The following is a 23,007-nucleotide window of genomic DNA, read 5'->3' on the forward strand; positions in this document are numbered from 1 at the left end:
AATAGGGAGAGTATAGCTTTTAAATGGGAAGGGCAAGGGCTGGAAAGTGTCTTGTAGTGCAGTTCAGAAGAGTCAGCCAGGGCAGACTGAGGATAGTGGCAGAGCCAGATGTGTGGTTTCAATGCAAGTCTTCTCTCTGGGACAACTCTGTCAGGATTTGAATGAGGTTGTCCAGACCCCAGAGGTAGCCATCCTCTCTGTTCCCTTCCACCCATGGCACATTGTGCTGGAGAACTTGTCCCTCCGGCAGTGGGGTGGTTTTGCCAAAGTCAATCATCCAGACTTTGGCCTGTTCCATCTTGTCATGAATGAAGAGGAGGGAGCTTCCAATTACCTGCAAAGAGGAGAGACTAGTTAATGGTGCTTTTACTGCTCATTCTCAGCTAGATTCAGGTTTTTCAGACACCTTATCTCAGGCTGCAATTGCAAGAGATGATGGTAAGATTTTGCATGAGCTAAAGCTAGGTGCACTTGCACATTCTAATCAGGTATTCAGATAAGCTGATTTACTCATACAAATCCCAGCTCTTGGCAGGAGAAGATCAGGAAAACATGGGCATGAAAGATAGAGATGCCATTTTGGAAACTCAAGGTTGTTGATGAAGAAATGAGACGAATTCTCTCAGCCTTCAGATGGGGATTTTTTTCTAAAGCTGGGTCTTTGTGAGCAGCTAGTGTTACTCACACCCACCATCCCTGCAGACATTGCCACAGGGATGCGTATATTCCGAATAAAAGCTACTTGAAATATGCTGTCTCCTGCCTGAAACACTGTCCAATTGCACCCTTAGATTTCTCCTAGAAAATTCCCCTGGCTCTCACTATGGGGATGCAAGTTATAGAGATGCATATACCTTAATTTCTTTTTCCACAAGTTCACTTGGCTGCATCTGCTTTGAAGGGCTCTTTAATATCCTGACTGGCCTTTGGGAAAATCCTGCAGCAAGCCAACAGGTGCACTTGGGAAGGTGAAACACATTGCCTCTGACAGCAAAAGTCTCAAGGCCTGTTGAAGCAGGATGAGACCTTCTGCTAGATTTGCTCCTCCAGTTAGAAGATTTTAACAGAATCAGAAGATTTTAATTTCCTGCGGTACCACAAAAAGCACAGAGGAGGGCATGCTTGAGAGCCGTCCCAAATGAAAATTATTTTTTTAAATTATGTCCCATGTGTATGAACTGGTGGATTACAAACTTGCTTACTTGGCTGCCCTTGTCTCACTTGACCAGATCGCAATGGCTGTCAGCAGCATGACATGCCCCACAGGCTGTGCAGATAAATGGAGGAACACAGTTGGTGTCACAGAAATCACAGAAAGTTATGGGTTGGAAGGGACCTCAAAAGATCATCAAGTCCAACCCCTCTGCCAGAGCAGGGTCACCTACAGGAGGTCACGTAGGAACACATCCAGGCAGGTTTTGAATGTCTCCCAGAGGAGACTCCACAACCCCGCTGGGAAGCCTGTTCCAGTGCTCTGTCACCCTCACAGTGCAAAGGCTTTTCCTTATATTTATGTGGAACCTCCCATGCTCAAGCTTTTACCCCTTGACCCTTGTCTTATTGTTGGACATAGCTGAAAAGAGACTGGCTCCATCCTCCTGGAATTCACTCTTTACATATTTAAAACACTGATGAAGTCACCCCTTGGTCTCCTCTTCTCCAAGCTGAAGAGCCCCAGCTTCCCCAGTCTTTTCTCATAAGGGAGATGTTCCACTCCCTTCATCATCCTGGAGGCTCTGTACCAGACTCTTTCAAGCAGTTCCCTGATGTTTTGAACTGAGGGGCCCGAACTGTACACAGCATTCCAGATGCTGTCTCACCAGGGCAGATTAAAGGGGGAAGAATACTTCTCTTGACCTACTAACCACACCCCTTCTAATGCACCCCAGAATGCCATTGGCCTTCATGGTCACATTGCTGGATCATGGTCATCTTTCTGTCCACTAGGACCCCCAGGTCCCTTTCCTCTGTGCTGCTGGTTGGAGGGAGACTTATTGTGAATGGCAACAGTTTGCACTGTGACCTCTAAATGAAAAAAACGATATAAGAATAAATTAAAAATTGTAGAAATTTACAGCCTCTGACTTTGACTTCTCTTCTCTCCTTGGACAAGCCAAGACTAAACCATTTTCATTTCCAGGAAGATCTATCTAAACACAAGTATTACCTCATGGCACTTGAAGAATGGGGATGTCTCCAGGGTAGCACGGATACCCTTCAACCGCTTAAGGTAACTGTTCTGGAATTACAAAAAAAAAAAAAGAACAAAAAAACTAAACCCAAGCTGTCAGTGCTGCAGGAACCCTACACAAAAACTACTGCATGGCGCAGACAGGAAAGTCACCCCTCCCAGCATCCTCTCCATGATACCACGTTTGCATGGAGAGATGCCAGGGGTGTACTTCAGCCACCCTGTACTCAGCATCCTCCCACAGATCTGTCCTCTGAGAGGGTGTCACCTCTTTTTTTGGGATCCACTTATCCTTTTGGCCTCTGTGGCATCCTGTGAGCTCCTGAGACTTCCAGATCTTAGTGAGACCACTTGCTTTTGCTCAGCTGGTGCTTAGGGAAGACTTCCCCTGCTCCACCTCTGTTTATTCAGAGGAACAAGCTAATTCAACAGTTGTTGCTGTGCATGCACAGCCAGGCTGCTTTTTTCTCTCACCTGCACTCATTTTCAGCTTTTCACTTCATCTGTTTTATCATTCAGTCAGCAAAGCATGGTGAAACACTTCTGTAATAACTGTGTATCAGCATTTCTGCAAAGTCAGTAGCATGGGTGGAAGGGTTTTCACACTAGTCAGCATGTAAATCAAGACCCATGTGCTTGTTCAAGTATCCTTGCAAACTGCTGGAAGGCACTACAAGTTCTTAGAGGAGGGATTTGATAATTTGATTTTAAGGTTAAGATAGAAGTACTAAGGAACATGCACAGCAGGTATCTGCTGTTGAGTAGATTTAGATTAGACATTAGGAAATAATTCTTCAGTGTGAGGGGGTAGGACACTGGAGCAGGTTGCCCAGGGAAGTTGTGGATGTCCTATCCCTGGAAGCATTTCAGGACAGATTGGATAGGTCTTGAGCAACCTGGTCTAGTGGAGTCTAGTGGAAAGTGTCCTTGTCCAATGCTGGGGGGTTGGAGATAGATGATCTTTAAGGTACCTTTGAATCCAAACCATTCTATAGTTTTATCATCTGGGCATTATAATATACCTAAATTTTCACACTTTGACTACGTGGGGATGTGTTTGCAATGGTTTGGCAAAGAAGCCCCATCCAGAGCCAGGGCACGATGGCTTAAGTGAGCTCCAGACTCTCTGGGGATAAAAATGCACCCAAGCAACTTCATTTTCAGATCTAGGAATAATCCCTCTTGTCCAAGTGAACACACCAGTTTGATACAGATTTGGGGAAAAACCCTTGAGCATCCTTAGCAGACTCAGACCTGGCCTGAGCAGTGCTGCTGCAGCAAAAGTGTCCTCTCCCAGTCCTCTGTTGCCCTCCCCTAACTCCTGGATGGTGTTCCTCTTTGCTATTTTTCATGCTTTTTTAAGAGACTGCTCTGGCTGCAGCACCTCAGGGCTGATAAGCTGCAGGGTCTGCAGAAGGAACTCTCTCCAGACAGCTGCCCAGCATCCCCCCCAGCACCCCCACACTTACCAAAATATTGCAGTTTCCTCTGGTGAACTCCCTGAAGGCTTCAGTGACTTGTTCCTTTGTCCGTGTCTTCTTAAAGTCACGGTTCACAGTGCCATCCTCTTTCTTGAAAAAAAGAGACAGCAGTGAGTAGAACGGGGGAGGGAGGGAGCCAGGGCAGGACAAGGGTTTCAGCAGACTTTTTGGCAGCTGAAGAACCTGTCTATGGAGGAGGGTTAAGCAGAGGCTGCAGTTCTCTGCCTTGCACATCCCAAATCATCCCACAGCTCTGCTGTATTGCCCCCTAATACAAATGGCAAATCTCTGCCATCACATGCTTGCCAAGGTCACCAGCAATGTGGGCAAGCTACCTCTCATGGAAGCTGCCAACACAGGTTGGAGACCACTCATTTCTGGCCACACGGTGCCGAAATGGTTTCCCATTGCTGCTGTGGCTGATACAGGCACTGACACCAGCCTTCAGCAGGACCCCTGCTTGGGGAGGAATGCAGAGCACAACCATGACAGGACAAAATGGAGTGCGGATGGAGACATCTCAGGAGCAGGTAAAAAAATCCCTCCACACGAAGTCCTCCTCCATGAATCACTGCAGCAAGCACATGCAGGCAAGGAGCAATGCTCACCCTCATGGCCACCCCATGCTCACCCTCAAAGGCCACACCAGTGGGCAGTTGGTTGCAGTGAGAACCTTGTGCTCTCCTCTGCCTCTTCCCCAGAGGCACGCCCATGTGTGGCCCACTGCAGGGCTGGCATGGCTTGGTCTGCTGTCAGGACAGCATGCAGCCCTGACCCAGAGGTTCCTGGTCAAACCTCTAGGTCAGTCCCAATTTCCCTCATCCTGCTGGGGCTCTGCTTTTCAAATCAACAAGTTCCATTGTCAGAAGTGGCATCGGGTAGGGCAGACAGAGCTTGCTTCCTGGATGCAGTGGCTATTTTTAACCACATGTGCTGGTGCTCACAGCCCCACTTGCATAACTCCATTCCACTGCTCTGGACAGCTCATTTGCACACATCAGAGTGACAGGACAGAGGCCAAAAAGACATCCTGTGAGCCAGGAAAGATGAAGTAAGGATGAAGAAGAAGAGCAGAGGTTGGGAAGGAAGAGAGCCCAATGAAATCACTTCCCCCAGAGATCTATGTGCCCTGGGCTAGGCCCATGTGCATCTTCAAGGACAGAGGATTGGCTGTGGGCATAGTGGCCAGATGAGTCTCAGTAAAGCCAAATGCAGTGTAGAGGAAAGCAACCTGGGGGTCCTAGTGGACAGAAAGATGACCATGAGCTAGCAATGTGCCCTTGTGACCAAGAAAGCTAATGGCATCCTGGGGTGCATTAGAAGGGGTGTGGTTAGTAGGTCAAGAGAGGTACTTCTCTCCCTCTACTCTGCCATGGTGAGACAGCATCTGGAATATTGTGTACAGTTTGGGCCCCTCAGTTCAAACTGTCAGGGAACTGCCTGAGAGAGTCCAGTGCAGAGCCTCCAAGATAATTAAGGGAGTGGAACATCTCCTTTATGAGGAAAGGCTGAGGGAGCTGGGGCTCTTCAGCTTGGAGGAGAATGAGGGGTGACCTGATTAATGTTTTTAAATATGTAAAGGGCATATGGAGGACTGAGCCAATCTCTTTTCAATTATGTCCAATGATAGGACTAGGGGTAATGGGTGCAAGTTGAACCATACGATGTTATGTGTAAACGTAAGAAAAAACTTTTTCACTGTGACAGAAGACTGTAACAAGCTGCCCAGTGAATCTGTGGAGTGTCCTTCTCCAGAGACATTCAAAACCTGCCTGGACATGTTTCAGTGGAACCTACTTTAGGTGATCCCCCCATGGCAGGGGGACATTGGACTCAACAAGGTTGGACTCAATCTTTCAAGGTCCCTTCCAACCCCTAACATTCTGTGATTATGTGATAAATATAAAGCTAAGGGCTGGCAAAGAATGCATTGGCAGGGGCCAGGGACACCATTCTCACTGGAGACTTCCCTACTCTAGCAGCCATCCTGCCAATGAGCCCAGCTCTCTGCTTTTGGCTGTGTCTTCCAAGGCAGCAGGCTGCATCAGCGCAGGCAGGAGGCCTTGCTGAGGATGCTCTGGTGCCATGTTCATGATGTATAGGGGAAGTGTACTATGCAGTTATACATTTATCACATGAAACTTGATGTGACAGCTCAGAAATTAAGCTATCCTCTGCCCAGGGGATGATATATATCAATTTGGAGAAGTGCCACGGCACTAATTTCTCATGTAAAGAGCATTGCTTTCCATAAAGCATCCAAGAAAGGAGATGGACTTCCAGGTGCTCCTAAAAATAAATGAACACCACGGATGGCCTTTCAGGTAAGGCAATCTAGGCTTCAAGAAAGCCTAACAGCCTATTCGTAGTGCTGCTCCCATCATTACCCACCTCCTGCCTTTTCCTGGCCCAGCCAGATGCTGCTGCCATGGGGCTAACACCTGCCAAAACTTTTACGGGTGTCCAATCCCCGTGGGGCTGGCTTCCTCCCAACAGAAATGTGAGGGGGACTGATAAGGGCTATTACAACCTCCACCCCACCAGTGATTCCAGTTTGCACTGGCCTAATGGGGCAGGTGTCAGAACGATAGGATTAAAACAAATTAAGCTGGTCCCTGAAAAAGCCTTTACACTGGACTTTGCAGATGTAGCATCTGGTAGCATTTTTGTTGACCTCAGCAGTCAAACAGCAAGCAGATACTATACTGTGTGTTTAAAAGGGGATCAGTGGGTCACTAAGAGCTGCTGTTTCTGGTTTCCCACATACCGAACTGCTTGCAGGAAGAATTCTCTTTGTCCAGCTGTGCAGGACAAATTGCTCAGGCTATGGGAAGCCCAGTGGAACATGTTGCATACAGGGAGGAGGGCACTTTCTCCATTAATCTGTTTCATGGCCAGCAGAGGACCTAAGGTTCAGCCCTTGGGGTGAATCCCATGAAGAGTTTTCCGGCATAAGCAGTGCAAGGCACCCCTGCCCACCTTATGCCCCTGCCTGGGATGGTTTGGGTTTTGCTTTCCCACAACATCTTTCTGCAGAGCCTACATTGGGTCAAGGCACTTGATCTGCTCATCAGTATTAAAAATCCTGGGCTGGCTCATCTAATAGGGACACAAAAACATCCCAGCATGTTTCTCCAGAAATGCAAGTGAGCAAGTGCAGTCAGCAGGTAATGTGCAGGTATCAGCAGAAAGTGTTGAGCCCATTTCACCGGGCTCAGCCGCTGAACATTCCTGGACAGTGATGTAACTACAGCCTCCTCAATGACTGTGGCTAAACACACAGCTCCAACCAGATATGGGCACACGTTCAAGCTGGGATTTGCATTAATGCTTAGCCTAGGAGCAAAGCAGCATAAAAAGCAAACCTCTAATTTGAGTCTTCAAGTTGGAGCACGGCACTTTGCATTTCACAGTCAGGGAAATCAACTGAGTGGCAGATTTAATGAAATTATGGGTAAAATTGTGCTCTTGCATTGATGCCCTAAACTAAGCTGTGGTCTCAGAAGAGCAGCACTGTCCACAGCCAGATGCCTGCAAGGCAGGGGTTATCCTGATGTGACATGGTCTCTCCACCAGCCTGCTGTATGTGAGTTTGCTAACTGAACACTTCAGCATTTCCCCATATTGCACACCGGGAGCACCCTCACCTTTATCCCCTCAATCCTGAAGCCCAGCGTGGCGGTCGAGCTGATGGTCTCCCTCCACTGCATGTAGCGGGGCTTGGTTACTGCCCGAAGTACATTCTCCTCCTCGGTGGGGGCATCAGGGTCCACCTCAATCATTTTCTGGTACATGTCCTTCCTCAGGCTTGGCTTCTTCCGGGCCTTTATCAGCTCCTCCTCTAAGTATGTCCTGCAAGGAGAGAAGGAAGGGCATTAGTAGGCCCATAGGGCCACTGCACGAGGTGCCACACACCCACAGTCAGCCCTTGCCCAGGAAATTAGGCCTATCCAGGATAGCTGATCCATAGGGAGTATAGCAGTACGGGAAATAATGGAGCAATCCTGGCTGCAAGGTGAACTGATACAAATTCAATGAGCACTCCACCATCAATACATACTATCTTCTCAGTCCACCAGGGAACCACAACCAGTCTGTCAATAACAAGGGAGGTTATTTCTCACAGATGCTCATGGGTTTGCTGCCACTTCTTCATCCTGGGGTGGCCTGTCCTTCACAAAACGTGAACAGTAAGTCTCACAAACTAAACATGGTTTTCAAGATATGCCTAGGAAACTGTCCACATGCATAATCCAGGAACCATCTGGGTTGAAGGTGGGAAGGAGTTTGCCGTGTCCCAGTCCTAGGCATTAGCAGCATCTGCTACACTTTCTGAGGTCCAACCAAGGTGGGCTGCCAAGTTGCTGCCAAAACTGCTCCTGTGCTTCTATGGTGCTTTCCCATCTCCTCACCATCTGTGCCTCATAGCTGAAATACAGAGTGTTTTCATGCACAGCTGTTTTGATGATGATGATTTTGCCCAGTATGGGTCTGTTTTAAGTGAATTGTCTAGCAAAAGGTTCTGGTACAGGATGGAGGAAAGGAAGGGATGCAGACATGGTCAGATGCTTAGCATCACCTCCAGGCACCAGAGGATGCAGTTGGGATGAAGGCATGGGGGAAGAAGGATGGCAGGGGAGCGTGCAAAGACCTTGGCTTTATGCATCCTTTATAGGAATACCACCACGTGTCAGAGCACACCAGTAGAGAATGTCTTTGCTCTGGCATGCAAAACACCACCACCCACAAAATAGTATTTCCTCCAACACTAATAAACCACTAGGTCACTCTCTTGTGGCACTCAAACCTGCCCCAGTACAGCCTGGCGATTGCCCAGGCTCTCTGAACAACTCACCAGGTCATGTGAGATGTACCAGCAAAATGACACAGGATGACCCTATCAGTCACCTCCTTTTCTGCAAACATGAATTGCTCTACATCTCCCACTGGCCATGCCCAGCTCTGCAAAGGAACCGTATACTCTACCCACATTTCTTGTGCCAAAATCTGCACTGAGTGTGCAGTTCTTCTTCGGGACCAAGCAAAATGCACAGGGAGGATGCTGAGCAGATTACATGGAATGGTAGTTCTGGCAAATTGGCCTCTCATCTCAGGGCAAGAACATGATCACTGAGCAGAAAGTCTCAGGGCATTAGCCCCTTGGAAAAATACTGCACATAAAAGTGATGAAGGGCTTCAGCTGAGAACACCAAACCCATGATTTTGGGGCAGACTGAATAAAATAGAATAAAGCAGCTTGCTCGAAGTGCTGCTCACACCTGCTCAGAGAGCTAAATTTCCTCTTGATAAGAATGACAGATTGTGTATGTCTACAGTTTGGTGCCCCTACATTGCTCCAGGTTTGAAACATCACCAGGGCTTAAAAGAGCAAAATGGTGTTTAGAGGCTACTGTAAGAGGCTGTAGCACTAAAGTTGGCAGGGAAAAAAAAACCCTGTATCTGCCTGGCAGTGAGAAGCTGGCTCAGAGAAAAGGTTTAATACCCCTAAGTTTATCTGCCAGAACCTCTCCTGCCTGGCTGTGAGGATGCAGAACTCCCCACCTTTTTCACCAGCTCCTCCCACAGCAACATCGTATTTAACAATGATGTAGACTGACATTTGTGCTTCCTTGCCCTGTCTTAGCTCCAAAAACCCAGGTGTATGAATGTCACAAAATAGACTGGGGAACCCAGGGAGATTCAGATTGGACCCCCTTTCTTTCTAAACTCCTTCCCAGAGAAAAGCCTAGGTGTGACTGGGTCCAATCTTATTCTCTGACCTGGCACTCCTGGGGAGGGTGATTAAAATGCTACAATCTGAGAAATGCTCAACTATCAGATATCCCTTGATCAGATTAAGGTGAAACGACACTCAAAGTCTATATGTGAACATTAGCTTTAAATAGAACTATAGAAGGAATAACTCATAAAAGCTGATACTTTCATTATTATAAATACTCTCAAGATGTCAGGCAGTCCAAATTTTGTTTTGTTTGTGGGCTTAAAAATAGTGTTTTGACACTGTCATGGTTTGAGCCTGGCCGATGACAAAGGGCCACACAGCCGCTCACTCCCCCCCCCATTACCGGATGGCGAGGAGGAAATTCACTCAGCACATAGTGAGTCAAGACAAGGGATATGAGGTTTTCACTCACCAGCTATGCTCATGGGCAAAACAGACTCAACTTTGGAAAAAAACATCAATTTATCATTAATCAAATCAAAACAGGGCAAAGAGAAAACACAAACCAGAGCATAAATCCTTTCTCCCTCCCTTCCCTTCTTCCCGAGCCCAAATTACCTTGTTCCCCATTGGTACAGGGGAACAGGGAGTGGGGTTTACAGTCCAAACACAGCAAGTCATTCTCTGCCACTCCTTCCTCTTTAGGGAGAAGGATTCCTCACAGTCTTTCCTTACTTCAACACTGGGTCCATCCCACAGAGAAAAGTTCTTCATGAACTCCTCCAACGTGAGTCCCTCCCACCAGGCACAGTTTCTTAGGAGCAAACTGTTCCAGTGCAGGTGGCCCCAGAGCCATGGACTATTTCAAGAACAGTCCATTCCATGACTGCAGGTCTACAACACCTGCTCCATGATCTTCCCTAGGATGCAGGTCCACAGCTGCTCCACCAGGATTCCACACAGGCGGCAGGTCCACAATGCCTGCACCACCATGGTCCTTCAGGGGCTGCTCCACCATGCTCCTCCATAAGTGCAGGGAACAGGCAGCTGTCTCACCATGGGATGTGGAGAAAAATCTCTTGAGGCACCTTCTCCCTCTCCTTCCTCACCAGCCTTGGTCTCTCTGCTCCAGCACTGCTCTCTTCTGGTGTTGTTCTCTCTCTCCATGTGTTCCTTTCTCTCACCTCCCCCTTCTCCTCTGCCCTGCTCTTAACTACCATGTATCTCCCCTTCTGGAATATGTTAATCACAGAAGCAAAAATCTTCACGTTCACTGATGGCCTTAAAGCAGGGCCAGGCTTCCTGGGGCATGGAGAGCTATTCCAGCTACTTACATGAGCCATCCTTGGGGAAGGGGACCCCTTCCCTGCTACCAAAAATGGTACCGCATCAACCCATAACAGACACCACTTCCCACAATAGGTCCTGAGTGCTGATCCCTCACAACAAATCACCCAACCTGTGATTTGAGCACAGGAGGGTTCCTCCTCCCAGCAGCTGCCTCAGGAGAACCCAGGCAGCATGATCAGCAAGTCTTCTTATGGTGGCTATCATCTCTGTATCTAGAGTGGGCTCCATCTCCTTTCCATGGCAGCATGGCGCACGCCAGCTGGGGCCATGTGACCGCACTGGAGATGTATGCCCTCCTCTCCACCCCTCTCATAGAAAGCATTCCTCACCTCTTCCCTGCTGATAGCCCAACACACCAGTTCAAGTTTCAAATTACAAGTTCAAGTTTCACATCATAAGTTCAGGAAGGGAAATCAAGAAGATTTCTCCCACAGAAATTATCAGCTTTTCCATCAATGGCAAGTATCTCCACCATGTCTGAGCTGTGTCTTAGCCAGCAAGGCAGGTCCCAGTCCACCCTGCCACCAGCTCACTCAAGGCTGAGCTGAGGCCTAAGGCTGTTCCAAATCTGGCAGTTCCCTGGCATCACCAGCCCTGCTCATACTTGCTCTGGTACTCCCTTGTCAAATGTGGCCTTGATGCTCAAAAACTGCTGCTGGCCAAGTGGCTGCAGCTCGGGCTATTGGCATATCTGTAGATGGTTCTAAAGAAGAATACAGGTAATGTTGCTCATTTGTTAGGAAACAGTCCAAGAACTTTGCATGAAAGGCACTTAACTACTTGCACATGTTTTATCCCTCAAGTGTGCATGGGAGAAAAGGGTTGAAATCCATGCCATTCAAATGTCTTTATTTCACCCTCTGGCTGTATCCTCTTGTCACAGTTGAGCAGTTTGGGTGGACAAAAAAAAAAAACAGAGCACAGAATTGCTCTCTATTATGCCCCTCCATCCTCCCCAAGGAAGATAAAAAGGAAATAAGGACGAGAGACTTAAAAGTTGGAAATCAAAACCAGAACAGATTTACTAGATTAGGGGAAAGGCAATAACATATGGAATACAAATGTATACAAATATATTGACAACCCAGTCTCGATGATTGCAGGGAGAGATAGGTGCCTGAGGGCCCCTTGAAGCAGGGTTGACTCAGGAGGGGGTCTATGGCTCTTCCCAGCACCTGATGGATATATGAAAAGCACATGGAGGGCTTATGGTAAAAGAGTGCAGGGGAGCAGTAGCAAAGCAAGCAGTGGGGAAAAGACTGCGAGGCTTCTGGTCTGCCTGACTTTAAAGAGTATGGGCAGGAAAGGGGAAGGAATATTGATCCCTCTGTATTCCACCCCTCTCACATCCCTCCTTTAGTTCTTCCACTCAAACTATGACACCTCTTGAGGCAGAGAGAGATAAGTTTCCATCCTCCTAAAAGCTACTGTGCCACTCTAGTGTACCTAGAATCCAGTCATCTGTTCCCTCTGCTGCACAAAGCCACTTTTCCAGCATAAAGGACAGTCAACAAGCAAAGAAGGAATGAGCCTGGTGTGTCTTTCCCATACCCAGGCTTCCTCACAGCCACTTGTGTGTTTTGGAGGGTTTTACCCAGGAGATGCATTTGGTTTAAATATCCCATCTTAAAACTCAATGTCCCCAGATCCACTCACCTGACTCCCATTTTGCAGTCCATAACACAGGGGGAGTCAAACTCAGCCAGCAGGTCTTCCATCTGGTTGTATCGCTCACCATCCTTCACAACATCCCCGTGGTAGGCAGGAACATAGGGCTTTAGGACATCATTCATGAGACGGTTGAGGCAGCGCTGCTCTGACTCACAGTGCTTCTTCAGTATCCGGCCATTGGCCGCAGCCTTGAAACTACCTGAGGGTGACATGGGACAACATGGCACTTGATTTGCATAGGAGAACAATGCCTTTTCCAAACTTGAAGGGCAGCCCAACATCTTGGAAGCATCCCTGTTTACACCTGCACCCAAAAGAGCTCCCACAGGCTGCGATTTACAAGCTCAGGCTGTCAGATTCACATGTAGTGCCAGAGGTTTACAAAGACCAGCCCCATGGTGTCAAACACATTTGTTTCACAGCTTCTGCATGCCTCATGGTAAGTTCACAACTCTGTGAAGGTTCCTCCTTGGGGCATCTTCATGATGGGCAGCATAATTTCCTTTGCTGTGGATCAGCAAGAGGGCTTGGGTCTCACTCAAAGTACTCTGCTTTCTGCTGCTTGAGAAAAAAAGAGCAGGAATACCTGCTGTCTGTGGAAGACTTGAAAGCACAGAGCACTGCACCTTCATGTCACCCTCCCTAGCATTTAGGTAAGTCACTCTCCTGAGTTACAGACGTGGGAGCCGAAATCTGTGGCATTCATGCAGCAATCAGAAGCAGTTCTGGCCAACAAAGTCCATTAGCTCTCAGATAATGAAGAGCCTTTCTACTGCTCTGCCCCTCCCCATGCTCCATACCTGCATGCCCTGCTAGCTGGATCCAAGGGTACTTCTTCTTGAAAGACATCACAAATGGGGACCACTGTACCATATTCTTGATCTTCCGCCATGATTTGCTCTTAGGGGAAAAAAAAAGTCCTGAGGGTGAATGCAATGTTTTAAGCTCTTATTGTCAGTAAAGTCACTTCAGACAGCATGCAGCTGTTTTGGACAGGGGAGGAGGTACAGAAGCCAGTGCAGGATGGAAGCAATCAGAGAATCTGCTCTTCTCCTATTGCTCTGTGCCAAGCTGGAGCTGCTGAGCCTTGCCTCTACCTCAAAAACAATGAGTAACTTCACTAAAGTCGATGGCATTACAGTGTTGCTCCAGTTGACTGCTTCTGCTACAGAGCATCCAACCATTCTCATTACCTTGTCTCCTCTCCCCACATCCTGCCACAAAAGCAGCAGGGATAGTAACTCATCCTTAGGTATTGAATTAGATCACAGCAGACATAGTGGGAAGGGAGCCCGGGATTTCTACCAAGCCACAAAACTTAATTCCAGCTCCTGTGGGATACAAGAGGTGCTTGCACAAGTATGCATAGGCTCACTGCCTGGCTTTTGTTACCCACTGAAAGGCAGCCGCTTTGTCCATTAGGCTGGCATCCAAGCATGGTTGATTCACCTGATTTGGCCCATCTCTCTAACTACATTTTAGAGAACAATTTTCCTTCTGAAGTTGTGTTTCTCACCAGATAGACTGCACAAAATGATTTACATGACTGTAACAAGGGCTGCATTGGACATACAAAAGCCTCCTTCAAAGGCTCTTTCCTGTGAGAGTTTTTCCCTGGATTGTTTTGGGAAACATGACGCCAGTAAAAGGCAGGGGGACGACCTCTTATCTTGGCCCCAGAAGGCAACGGCACAAACAAATCAGACGAACAATATACAACAGCAACAATGGAAAAATGCATTCCTGCAGTAACTGGGATAAACAGACGGCACAGCCTTGGCTGCTCTGAGCTACTGTGATCCAACGGAAGACCACAGATAAATTATCCTCATTTGCTTTACTGTGAAGGCCTGGAAGAAAGCCTTCCAGACATGGGAGACCTAGCAGCCCCGAGCTGCTGTTTAGATGCTTGTTAGGGGTGAACTTACAGAACAGGAATCTGTGTTGGGAACTTCTGACATATTTAAATTACAAGAAAGAAGCCAAAGACATTAGTGTCTAAAGCATGGAAACTACATCGGGTTACCCCTCTGCTATGCACCAGCTTTGCCGGGGAGCAGGGACACATCGCATGGAGATGCAGGGACTGCTGGAGTAGTAGTTACCAGGGGTGAGAAAGGGAAAGAGGAAAAGTCCTCCCCGCTCAGGAGGAGTAGGGTAGCCCTTCCCAGGATGACTGCTTGTAGCTGGGAGCATCTTGGTGTGCCCTGGCACCAGTACAGTAGGGGAGGAGTTTGGCAAGAAGCTGCCAAAGCGCAGGGTGACACCAGGCATCCCCTACACCCCAGCTCCCCTGCATTGCAGGTTTGCTCTGCTGCCTGGTTTGCTTGTTTTGGCAGAAGGGTTGGGCAGTCCCTGACATGAGGATGAATGCTTGTATTTCCAAACAGAGTGCCAGAACTTATGCACTTTAGCTGTTCTTTGTTCTCCTTTTGGCAAAGAGCAGGAGGGAAGTGGGGGGGTGTACCCTCCTTTTGTTTTTAAAATAGTAACATGAAGTTCTGTTTGATAGAATGAAAAAAAGGGGGAAGAAGTCTCTGAGGGAATTTGGATTCTAAAACAAGGAGAAGGAGTCCTCCCTCCTAAAGCACAGGCATCATAACTCAGTCCTGGGAAACATGCCAAGGTAATGTGCCTTCCCAAGCCAAGATTTTGGTTTTTTCAGTGGTTTAAGGCTTTAAGGCTAAAACCTTGAGGTGCTTCAAAGTGCAGGGAGAATGAAGGCAAGTGGTGTCTGAAGCACTGCAAGACCATTCTGGCTTCCACTTGCCGGGGCTTTCCCACGAGCCATGCACTTTGCTCTCTGGCACTGTTCCCAGCACAGGGTAATGGTCCCTGACAAAAAACACCACAAAAAAACCTATCTGCCAAGCTGAACAAGACAGAAGGCACCCAGTCACTCAGCACACACACATGAGGAACAGGTAGCACATCCTCATTCCTTTACAGTGCAGGGAAACGCTTTCATCCAGGTACCACCTGGTTTCAGACATACTTTTGGCCAGGTATTTCCAACCCAAGTTTTAAGGACATCTTTAAGAACATGTTTTATGGAGAGGCTTGAGGCTGCTTTGTCCATCTTAAGTCACTCACAACCTGATGGAAATACGTTTCAAGGCAAGTCATTGCTGCCTTGGGGTTACAGAAATTCTGCTTCACACAGCCTCTTCTGCCTTGGCTTCATGAGGGCACTTCATGATGGTACTTGAAGGACAGAGGAGAGACTGTGCCTTCTGCAGTTCCATCAGGAGTCATTGGATTTTTGGTTTATACCTCTCAGTGTTATAAGAGAAAGTTTGCTTCACCACAAAGAAGCTCTCTGTGTCCTCAACCCATCACACATTACTGCTCAGAATGCACAGATCATTTTGCAGAGCAGCCCGCTGGTTCACATTTTTTTTTTTTTGGGGGGGGGGTTATGTATTTATACAAAATGTCTGTCACTCTGTTGTGGGAGAGCTCAAAAGGTGGTGAAATTTGCAAGGAGCACCTCCCGTACTAAACCAGTAACTGCATGCCTTCATCTGTCCACTCGCCAGGGCTATTAAGGTGCTGCAGAGGACAGCCAGAGGCTGGAGCATGGAGGAGCAACACTAGTCAATGACCCAGCCATCCTGCACCCTCCTTTGTCTGAATAATTTCTCTCCAGGTAAGGCATTGCTCTAAAAGTTTCACTGCAGCTTCAAGAGAGATGTTAAGTGGCTGCAAACCAGCAGCAGGGTCCTCCACAGCCATTAGGGATGGCCAAGAGCTTTCAGCAAGAGGTCTATGACTGCTAAAATGGGTTCAAACAGAGGTGAACACTGCAAAGCTAATGGCTTGGCATCCTAGTCATGCCAAATCCCATATTTGGGTCCTGCAGCTAGCCATGGAAATTGAGAGCCATGAGGCTCACACCACTAGAGGTTTACTCCATGGCCACATGCAGAAAACAGCCCCTCTGTGCTCGGTGGGCTAATACCTCCTGCCCTGCCTGGCCCTACTAATATACAAATGGGGTATTAAAGAAATTAACAGTGAGGAAATCTTCTTTAACCTGGCCTGTTGGGGACCATAAGTACATCACCTCCAAGCTTTTCTGTAAATTTCGGTTTATATTTCAAGGTGTTACTTGTGCATGGGTCCAAGAGAACAGGCACAACTGTACGTCCACAGAGGAATTGCCTGCAAAAACCACCCCAACTCAGACTAAAGGATTTTCCACTGTACTGGAAAAAATAGGTTGTCAGGTGGCATCACCAAGTGAGGCTGATGAAGGGCAGATATGCTTTTCTTGTTTCCCTCCAAGGAAGCGTGCATGCAAGTTTTCATGCTGAAAGCTGAGCACACTTCCAACTCCATTGCATGATCAAAGCCTGCACCTGCTTGTGGCACCCTGCTCTCCCCCAGATCCAGCTCCCTTTTGCTTTCCCTTTCAGAAACCCATGAAGTTGTGTTGACTGACTGCACTCTTGCACACACAGTAACATAGAGCCTTTACAAACAGGGAACATGCACCAAGTGTCTGATACAATTCAACACGTCTTACTTAATACCTGTTCCAGCATCAGCAAATGCCAACTGATTAGCTGTTAGGTAGCAAATTATTCAGTGAATCTGGAAACCTATTTAGTGAGGAATGGTGCCTTTTTCCTAATTACATGCCACATGCAAATTAAACTGAGCAACTGTCAGAATCAACTCTAAAAGTGAACAATTTTCTTCCTTACAGCTGCTTACTAGCTTGCTTTTTCTTGCCATGGAGCACTCTGAGTTAGGGGTGGGATATAGGCCAGAGGAGTTAAGCCCTCCTAGCAAGCACCCACAACTGGTCAATCGGAGAGGAGTGCTGGGAAAACAATTTTATCTGCTGCCTATTTAACTTTACTTATCTTAAGCTTAAAGCAAACTCTGGGCTTTCCCCATCTGCTTCATTATGGAAAAAACAACATAGGACAATTTAGTGCCAATCCAGAAGGTCAGAGGATATATTGTATTTAATTAGATTGAACAAAAGCTGACCGATGAGCTCAGTTCCCACTGCACATTTTTCCTTATAGGAAACAGCATTCCTTTAATATCTGCTTGAAAAAGATGTGCCTTTCTGGGACTGCCTGTTGCCTCCCTTTCCCTGCTGGTAGCATTTGACTGGTGTTACCCTCTGTGCATGGAGCCAGCAGGGTGCTCTTCCCTTTCCATGTGTTGGGCCAGAGAGATAAGCAGGAACTCTGATTTAATTTGCTGAAAGTATGGTTTCTATGGTTTTGCAGGACAAAAAATGGCAAGAGCTGTAGCTATTTCAGTGCTTTTTATTAACTAGAGCATGCACTGTTTGAGGGAAGGTTCTGTAGCTGGAGCAGGAGATAGGCAAGAACGGGAGCAGCATTAATTTAATGATTTTTCCCACTTCTCAAAAAAACTTCAGCCCCTTTCTCTCAGGAAAGTCCAAAAATAGTATAAGATGAGATGGAGTAAAACAATGAGAAGGCAGTAGTGTCACCAGTGGCCACCACCTCCCCTGGCTTCAGTGAAGCTGCTGCAGCCCAGGGGCTTGCACTTGGGACACTGACTTTTCCTCCACTTTGGAAAAAGGCTCACTCCAACAGCACGCTGACAGACATCCACCCCTGGCACTCCTTGCAGAACTGAAACACCTGAGGGCCAGGCAGCCCTACCACCACATCGCTGGCTGCCCACCCCTTGCCAAGTGCAGCTGCTCAGAATAAGCACCATGTCAGTCTTGCCCTGTGCTGGCACCCTTGTTCATTCCTTTGGTTCCAGGGTGACTCCCCAAATAACCTCCTGTGGGGCCAGCATGGGTAGAAGGCACAGCAGGCCCTCTCCACTCTTTGTTTTCACTTCTCGCTCTTCCAAATGGAGAAGTGCAGGTGCCAGGGGCTCCTGTGGAAGAGGCTTTCAGCACAGCTTGGAAGGGCTTTGGGATGTTTCACTCACCCATAGGGGGGTTGGCAAGTTGCTTCTTGCGTCCAGAGCCTTGCTGGTTTAAAAACAACATAGTGAGCAGTGAAAAGCGCAGACTTTGTGCCAAGGAGCCCTCTTCTTTAAGAATTAAATAAATGGGGAGAGTGTTTGCCCAGAGTTCATTTTGTGTCAGCATGCTCCATGGCCACGCAAAGCCATCCAAGGAAAAAGAGGCCATTTAGTTTTCCGTGTATAAGTGAATGAATGTGTTTTATTTTGGTCTTTAAAAAGTAGTTAAGGTTTCCCTAGTGATGATTGTTTCCCTTGACTGGGAAAAACCTTGTCAACCCAGCCATGTCAGGAAGGCCAGCTTTGTTCATTGTACTAGGCACTGGGTGTGGAGGGCAGCAGGGCTGAGCTGGCAGGTACTGCAGGATGCCTCCTCCTGTGACATGCTCTGTAGAGCTGGGGTTATGCTCTGCTAGGCTTTGCCATCTGAGTCCCTCGAACTTCTCTTTCCATTCAGGCAGCAGCAAAAATAGTTGAGTGACTGCTTCAGTGCGCACCAAGCTATGGCCCCTCACCCTGACGCTGGCAGAAAGTGACAGCCCATACTTTACACCCTCTTCCTCCTATGCCAACTCCCATCATCCTCACAAACGCATTTGCTTCTGTACTGCACAAAGGCAAAATAGTCTTGTTTCGGCCAGAGAGGCAGCTTGCAATGGGAGTACTTTGGATCAACAAGCATTTTTTTGTTTAATCACACAAAGCATTTAATAAAAACTTCGGCAGCTCCTCAAAATCTGGCTGATGCAATGCCAGTAAGGCTCCCCTGTGGTGGTTGTTAAGCAAAATAAAGCAACACCCAACTTCCCCTAACTTAATAAAAGGGAATGTGGTTTGATGACTGAAATTTACTTCTGGGTGCCTAGCAATTCTAGTTCAAACCCATGAGCCCCACTGAACAAATTAGTTTGATGTCTGGGGCATAGAAGATTCTGCTGGAGCACAGTAGCTTCTGATACTTTGGAAGGTCTCCACATCTAGGGAGAGAAAGAATCCATACATGCAAATGAGGTTTTTAAAGCAATGTTGAGCTTGGAGAAAGTATGTGAGTAATTCAGAAATAGCTAATCACTTTTGGTGGACTGCTACTTAAGCTGTACAGTGCTTCTTTGTCAGCAAGCAGCTCGTTTTTAAAAGCCAGCAGATCATAAAAATACTTGCTGGTAGCCCAAAGTGGGCTTCAGTGACCTGATTTATGAAAAGAGTCGAGTAGTGCTGCAGCCAACAGATCAGGTGTCTAGCTGAGAAATGTAATGTGCTAGCCAAAGATCTGACATTGTATGAAGGGAACTTGCCATTGGATTTGATGGAAATTGCTCTGTTTCCATCTGGAGACTTGTGTTTGATCCCTTTCCCAGTTCCAGAGTATACACCACTGTCTTCATGGTTCAAAATGTCATTTCTGCTCATTGGCTCCTCTGGAAGTGCAGCACAAGTTCCAGGGCTCCTAAGTCTGTGCTGGCTCTGGCACTTCCTGATCTCATGCTGCTGATGGGGAGGGATGCCCCAGCATTCCCAGCCCTGTCACTGTAAATCATGAACTGCTGCTCGCTCCCACATGTCCTCCAGTAGCAGTAGATGTGCCCTCCTCAAGCCCAAACAACAGTATCAGTGTCTGGTTGATTGATTTAAAGTACACCTCAGCAGCCTAAAAGCCAGTGCTGCAGTTTAGGATATGGAAGAAATTTAGCTCCTAAAAGACTCAGCAGAGTGTCCTGGTGGGCAGTGATTTTGTAGAGCACAGCCTTCCTGTAAGAACTGACTTTCACACAGGAGCTTTGCTTTTACATGCTGGGGAGGTAGGAAGGTAGTTGTGGGCTTTGACAGCTCTACCAAGATGCCAGGGTCCTTTGGGAAGGGGGTTTCCTAGCAGAGGGCATATTGAGAAGAAGCCTGGTGGACAACACAAGGTGCTCAGACTGGAAGAAGATGGTAAAGTCCCGATTATTTCCAACCTGGCCTAATGAGACTGGTAAATAGAGGCCAGTCACAGGACATGGGCTGCCAAACACCCTCTCAAAATATGAAGGCAAGTTTTTAGGGACTTAAACTAGGAAGATACATTTACAGTGTACACAGAAGTAGAAGTAATGTCAGTGAGTTGAACAGAGCAGCTGCTCACACTTGGGTTTTGAGTCTGCTTTCTTTCTGTATGCTTCTGAAGGTGACTCAGCAGGGCTTCGGACTGGACTGGTCTGCTGCTGACATGGGCCACAACATAAGCCACAGTACACAGAGCTCATAGCCCCAAAATAAGGAGGCTATGGGTGGATTTCCTCCTATCTCATTGGCCACAGTAGACACACACTATGGTGTGAGGCTACATCATTCATCTATTTGGTTTCACATACTACCACGCAGGGTGGACGTGGGCCACTGACTTCCAGTCCTGTTACAGCTATCTGAAGTATTTCCTCTGGCATCAGCATGGTGGGCATTGATACGGATACTGTCAATAGAACACCATTGGAGCACAATGTCCATAAGCACTAACAATAAGCAAGCAAGATTGCATAAAACCAAGCCATGCAACATTAGTGAAGCAATCTGCAGAAGAAGTTGGATGAGAAAGGCCTGTTTTTTTGACTTGAGTTTTCCTGTTGCAGAAGCCCCAGCAGCTCACACTGGTCTTGAATACAGAAAACATTTCCAGTGCTCTTCCCTCACTCTGCCCACTCACTGCTCTAGCAACTAAACTCCACTTTGTGGAATATGTGAGTAAGAAATGGATTTCTCTTCCATGAGCAAGTGAAATGTTCAGATGCATTTTAAGTGCCTTCAGCTGGAGTGATGGAAGGGAAGGAAAAAAGGGCCAGGCAATGGCTCCAGTAACTTGTTTAGAATAGAAACTTCTTGAAATTAGTCATAATCCTTGAGCATGCCTACATTTACTGGGTATATGAAGCATAAAAAGCTGATTTAGAAGAGCAGTTACAAGTTTCATAAACATGACTAAACCCTAAAGCTGAATATTCAACAGGTGTGACCTGTTAATTCCCCTTTAAATCAGTTAGCATTTTAGCATTTAGTCTTTGGAGTCCTGAATGTCTGGATAGAACTTTGATTACTTAAAGTACTCTTTAGAGTCCTATTGTCTCTCCTATTTGGAGCTGGGACTGCAAAACCTTTGCTAAGTGGCTGGAGGAGTTTCTGCTTGCATAGGAGCTGCTGGAAACACAAGCCTACCTCAGCTGTGGCTCCCTGATACCCCAAACACAACACCAGGGGATGAGCCCCTTTTCCTGCGCAGCATTCCTGTATTTACAATCAACAACCAGGAGTGACTCCTCCAGGAGTGGAAATGCAGTTTGATACTCCTTGGTTTCATATCCTTAAAGATGGAGCATCCTAGAGAAAGACAGTGGCTTTAGGAAACCCTCTTGCCCAGAAAGGAGCATTGCAAGCAGCCAAGCTGCCACAGACATGTCATCGCTGCACATACCTCTTGCACTGTGCTGCATCCTCTCTGCAGCCACAGATCTGATGTGCATGCAGGTGCTTACACACAGTGGCCAAGGAGCCTCTCTTGAGCAGGAGGCCTGGCTGTGCATACCACAGGCTCTGGTCTTAAAACAGCACTGACCCAAAGTGCCATTAAAAAACAGTGGTGTAGACCTGAAGGCAAAGAGAGGCTTGTTGAAAGCACCATGCACCCACACACCAGTCACCTCCTTGTGCTGCAAGGTTATGGGCAGGCAAAGGAAGTGCAGGTCATCTTTTACAGCTCTCAGCATCTGTCACTCCTAGCACCGGGGCTTGTGAACACATACAGGGCTTCTCTCCAGCAGAACGAGACAGACCATGGATTTATTTGCCATGGATAGCTTCTGAGCCCACCTCATGGGCACTCTGGAGAGAAGAGGTTTCTTCTCCACCAGATTTCCAGATGCATTGTACCAAACAGGTACAGGAAGCACAAACCCTGCACTTCAGGAGAAACTGCTCACAATGCCTCCTTCCTTGCTGGATACCTCAATCAGAGCCAGAGGCTCCCAGGAGCACAGAAAGGCCAAGCTAATTACAGGGTTCCAAACACCATCAAACCCAGAGCATCTCATGCTCACATTCATGTTTCCTGATTCCTTACAGGACAGTGTTGGGCTGTGAAGAGGGAGTGTATACCCATTGTTTCCAGTCAGATTTCCCCTTTTCCTATCGCTGCAGGCCCAGACCCTGTTGCACTCACTCTTCCTTCAGGCAGGGTGCTTGTCACCACTGGACCCAGGAGCAGAATCACCCAGCCTGGTGAGGTCAGGCAAGTTCAGTCAGGGAAGGTCAGCAAGAGCACTGGCTGTGTGGGGTACAAGCGGCTTTGCAGAATAGGACAGAGGGAGGAATTCATGTTACAGTGCACTTCAGCTGCCCCTCAGCCCACTGAAGCAGAAGGTCTGACAGAGAGAAGACCTCAGCACAGCAGCAGAAGAAATTTTATCCTCAGATTAATTTTCAGAGTTAAAGCCCTACACATGCTTCTGAGCCATTTTAGTTATGAGTCATCAAAAAACACCACCTTTAGCAAAGCATCTTAATTTCTGCAGGGCTGGGCACATACCTCCACCACCAAAGCCAACGTTCTTCCATGCCTGCCTGGTGCAAAGCATCCAACCAATGTGCTTCTGCTGGCTCAGCAGCCCTGCACTTGGGAAAGGCCTCTGGGGCAG

General features: G+C 47.5%; 1 protein-coding gene across 1 annotated transcript in view; it reads right to left on the bottom strand.

Moving 5' to 3' along the window:
• The window catches only part of LOC103528018 (inositol-trisphosphate 3-kinase B), a 63,981-nt gene continuing 40,974 nt past the window's right edge, over positions 1-23,007 (bottom strand). The window contains exons 3-8 of the mRNA XM_030447916.1: positions 13,177-13,276; positions 12,362-12,575; positions 7,320-7,524; positions 3,661-3,762; positions 2,168-2,239; positions 1-334 (exon numbers count right to left, since the gene is read on the bottom strand). Of these exons, the coding sequence (XP_030303776.1) occupies positions 119-334; positions 2,168-2,239; positions 3,661-3,762; positions 7,320-7,524; positions 12,362-12,575; positions 13,177-13,276 (909 nt within the window). The 3' untranslated portion in view covers positions 1-118. The remainder of the gene's footprint in view (positions 335-2,167; positions 2,240-3,660; positions 3,763-7,319; positions 7,525-12,361; positions 12,576-13,176; positions 13,277-23,007) is intronic.

The sequence above is a fragment of the Calypte anna genome, chromosome 3 (genome assembly GCF_003957555.1).
Source record: "Calypte anna isolate BGI_N300 chromosome 3, bCalAnn1_v1.p, whole genome shotgun sequence".
Lineage (NCBI taxonomy): Eukaryota > Metazoa > Chordata > Aves > Apodiformes > Trochilidae > Calypte > Calypte anna.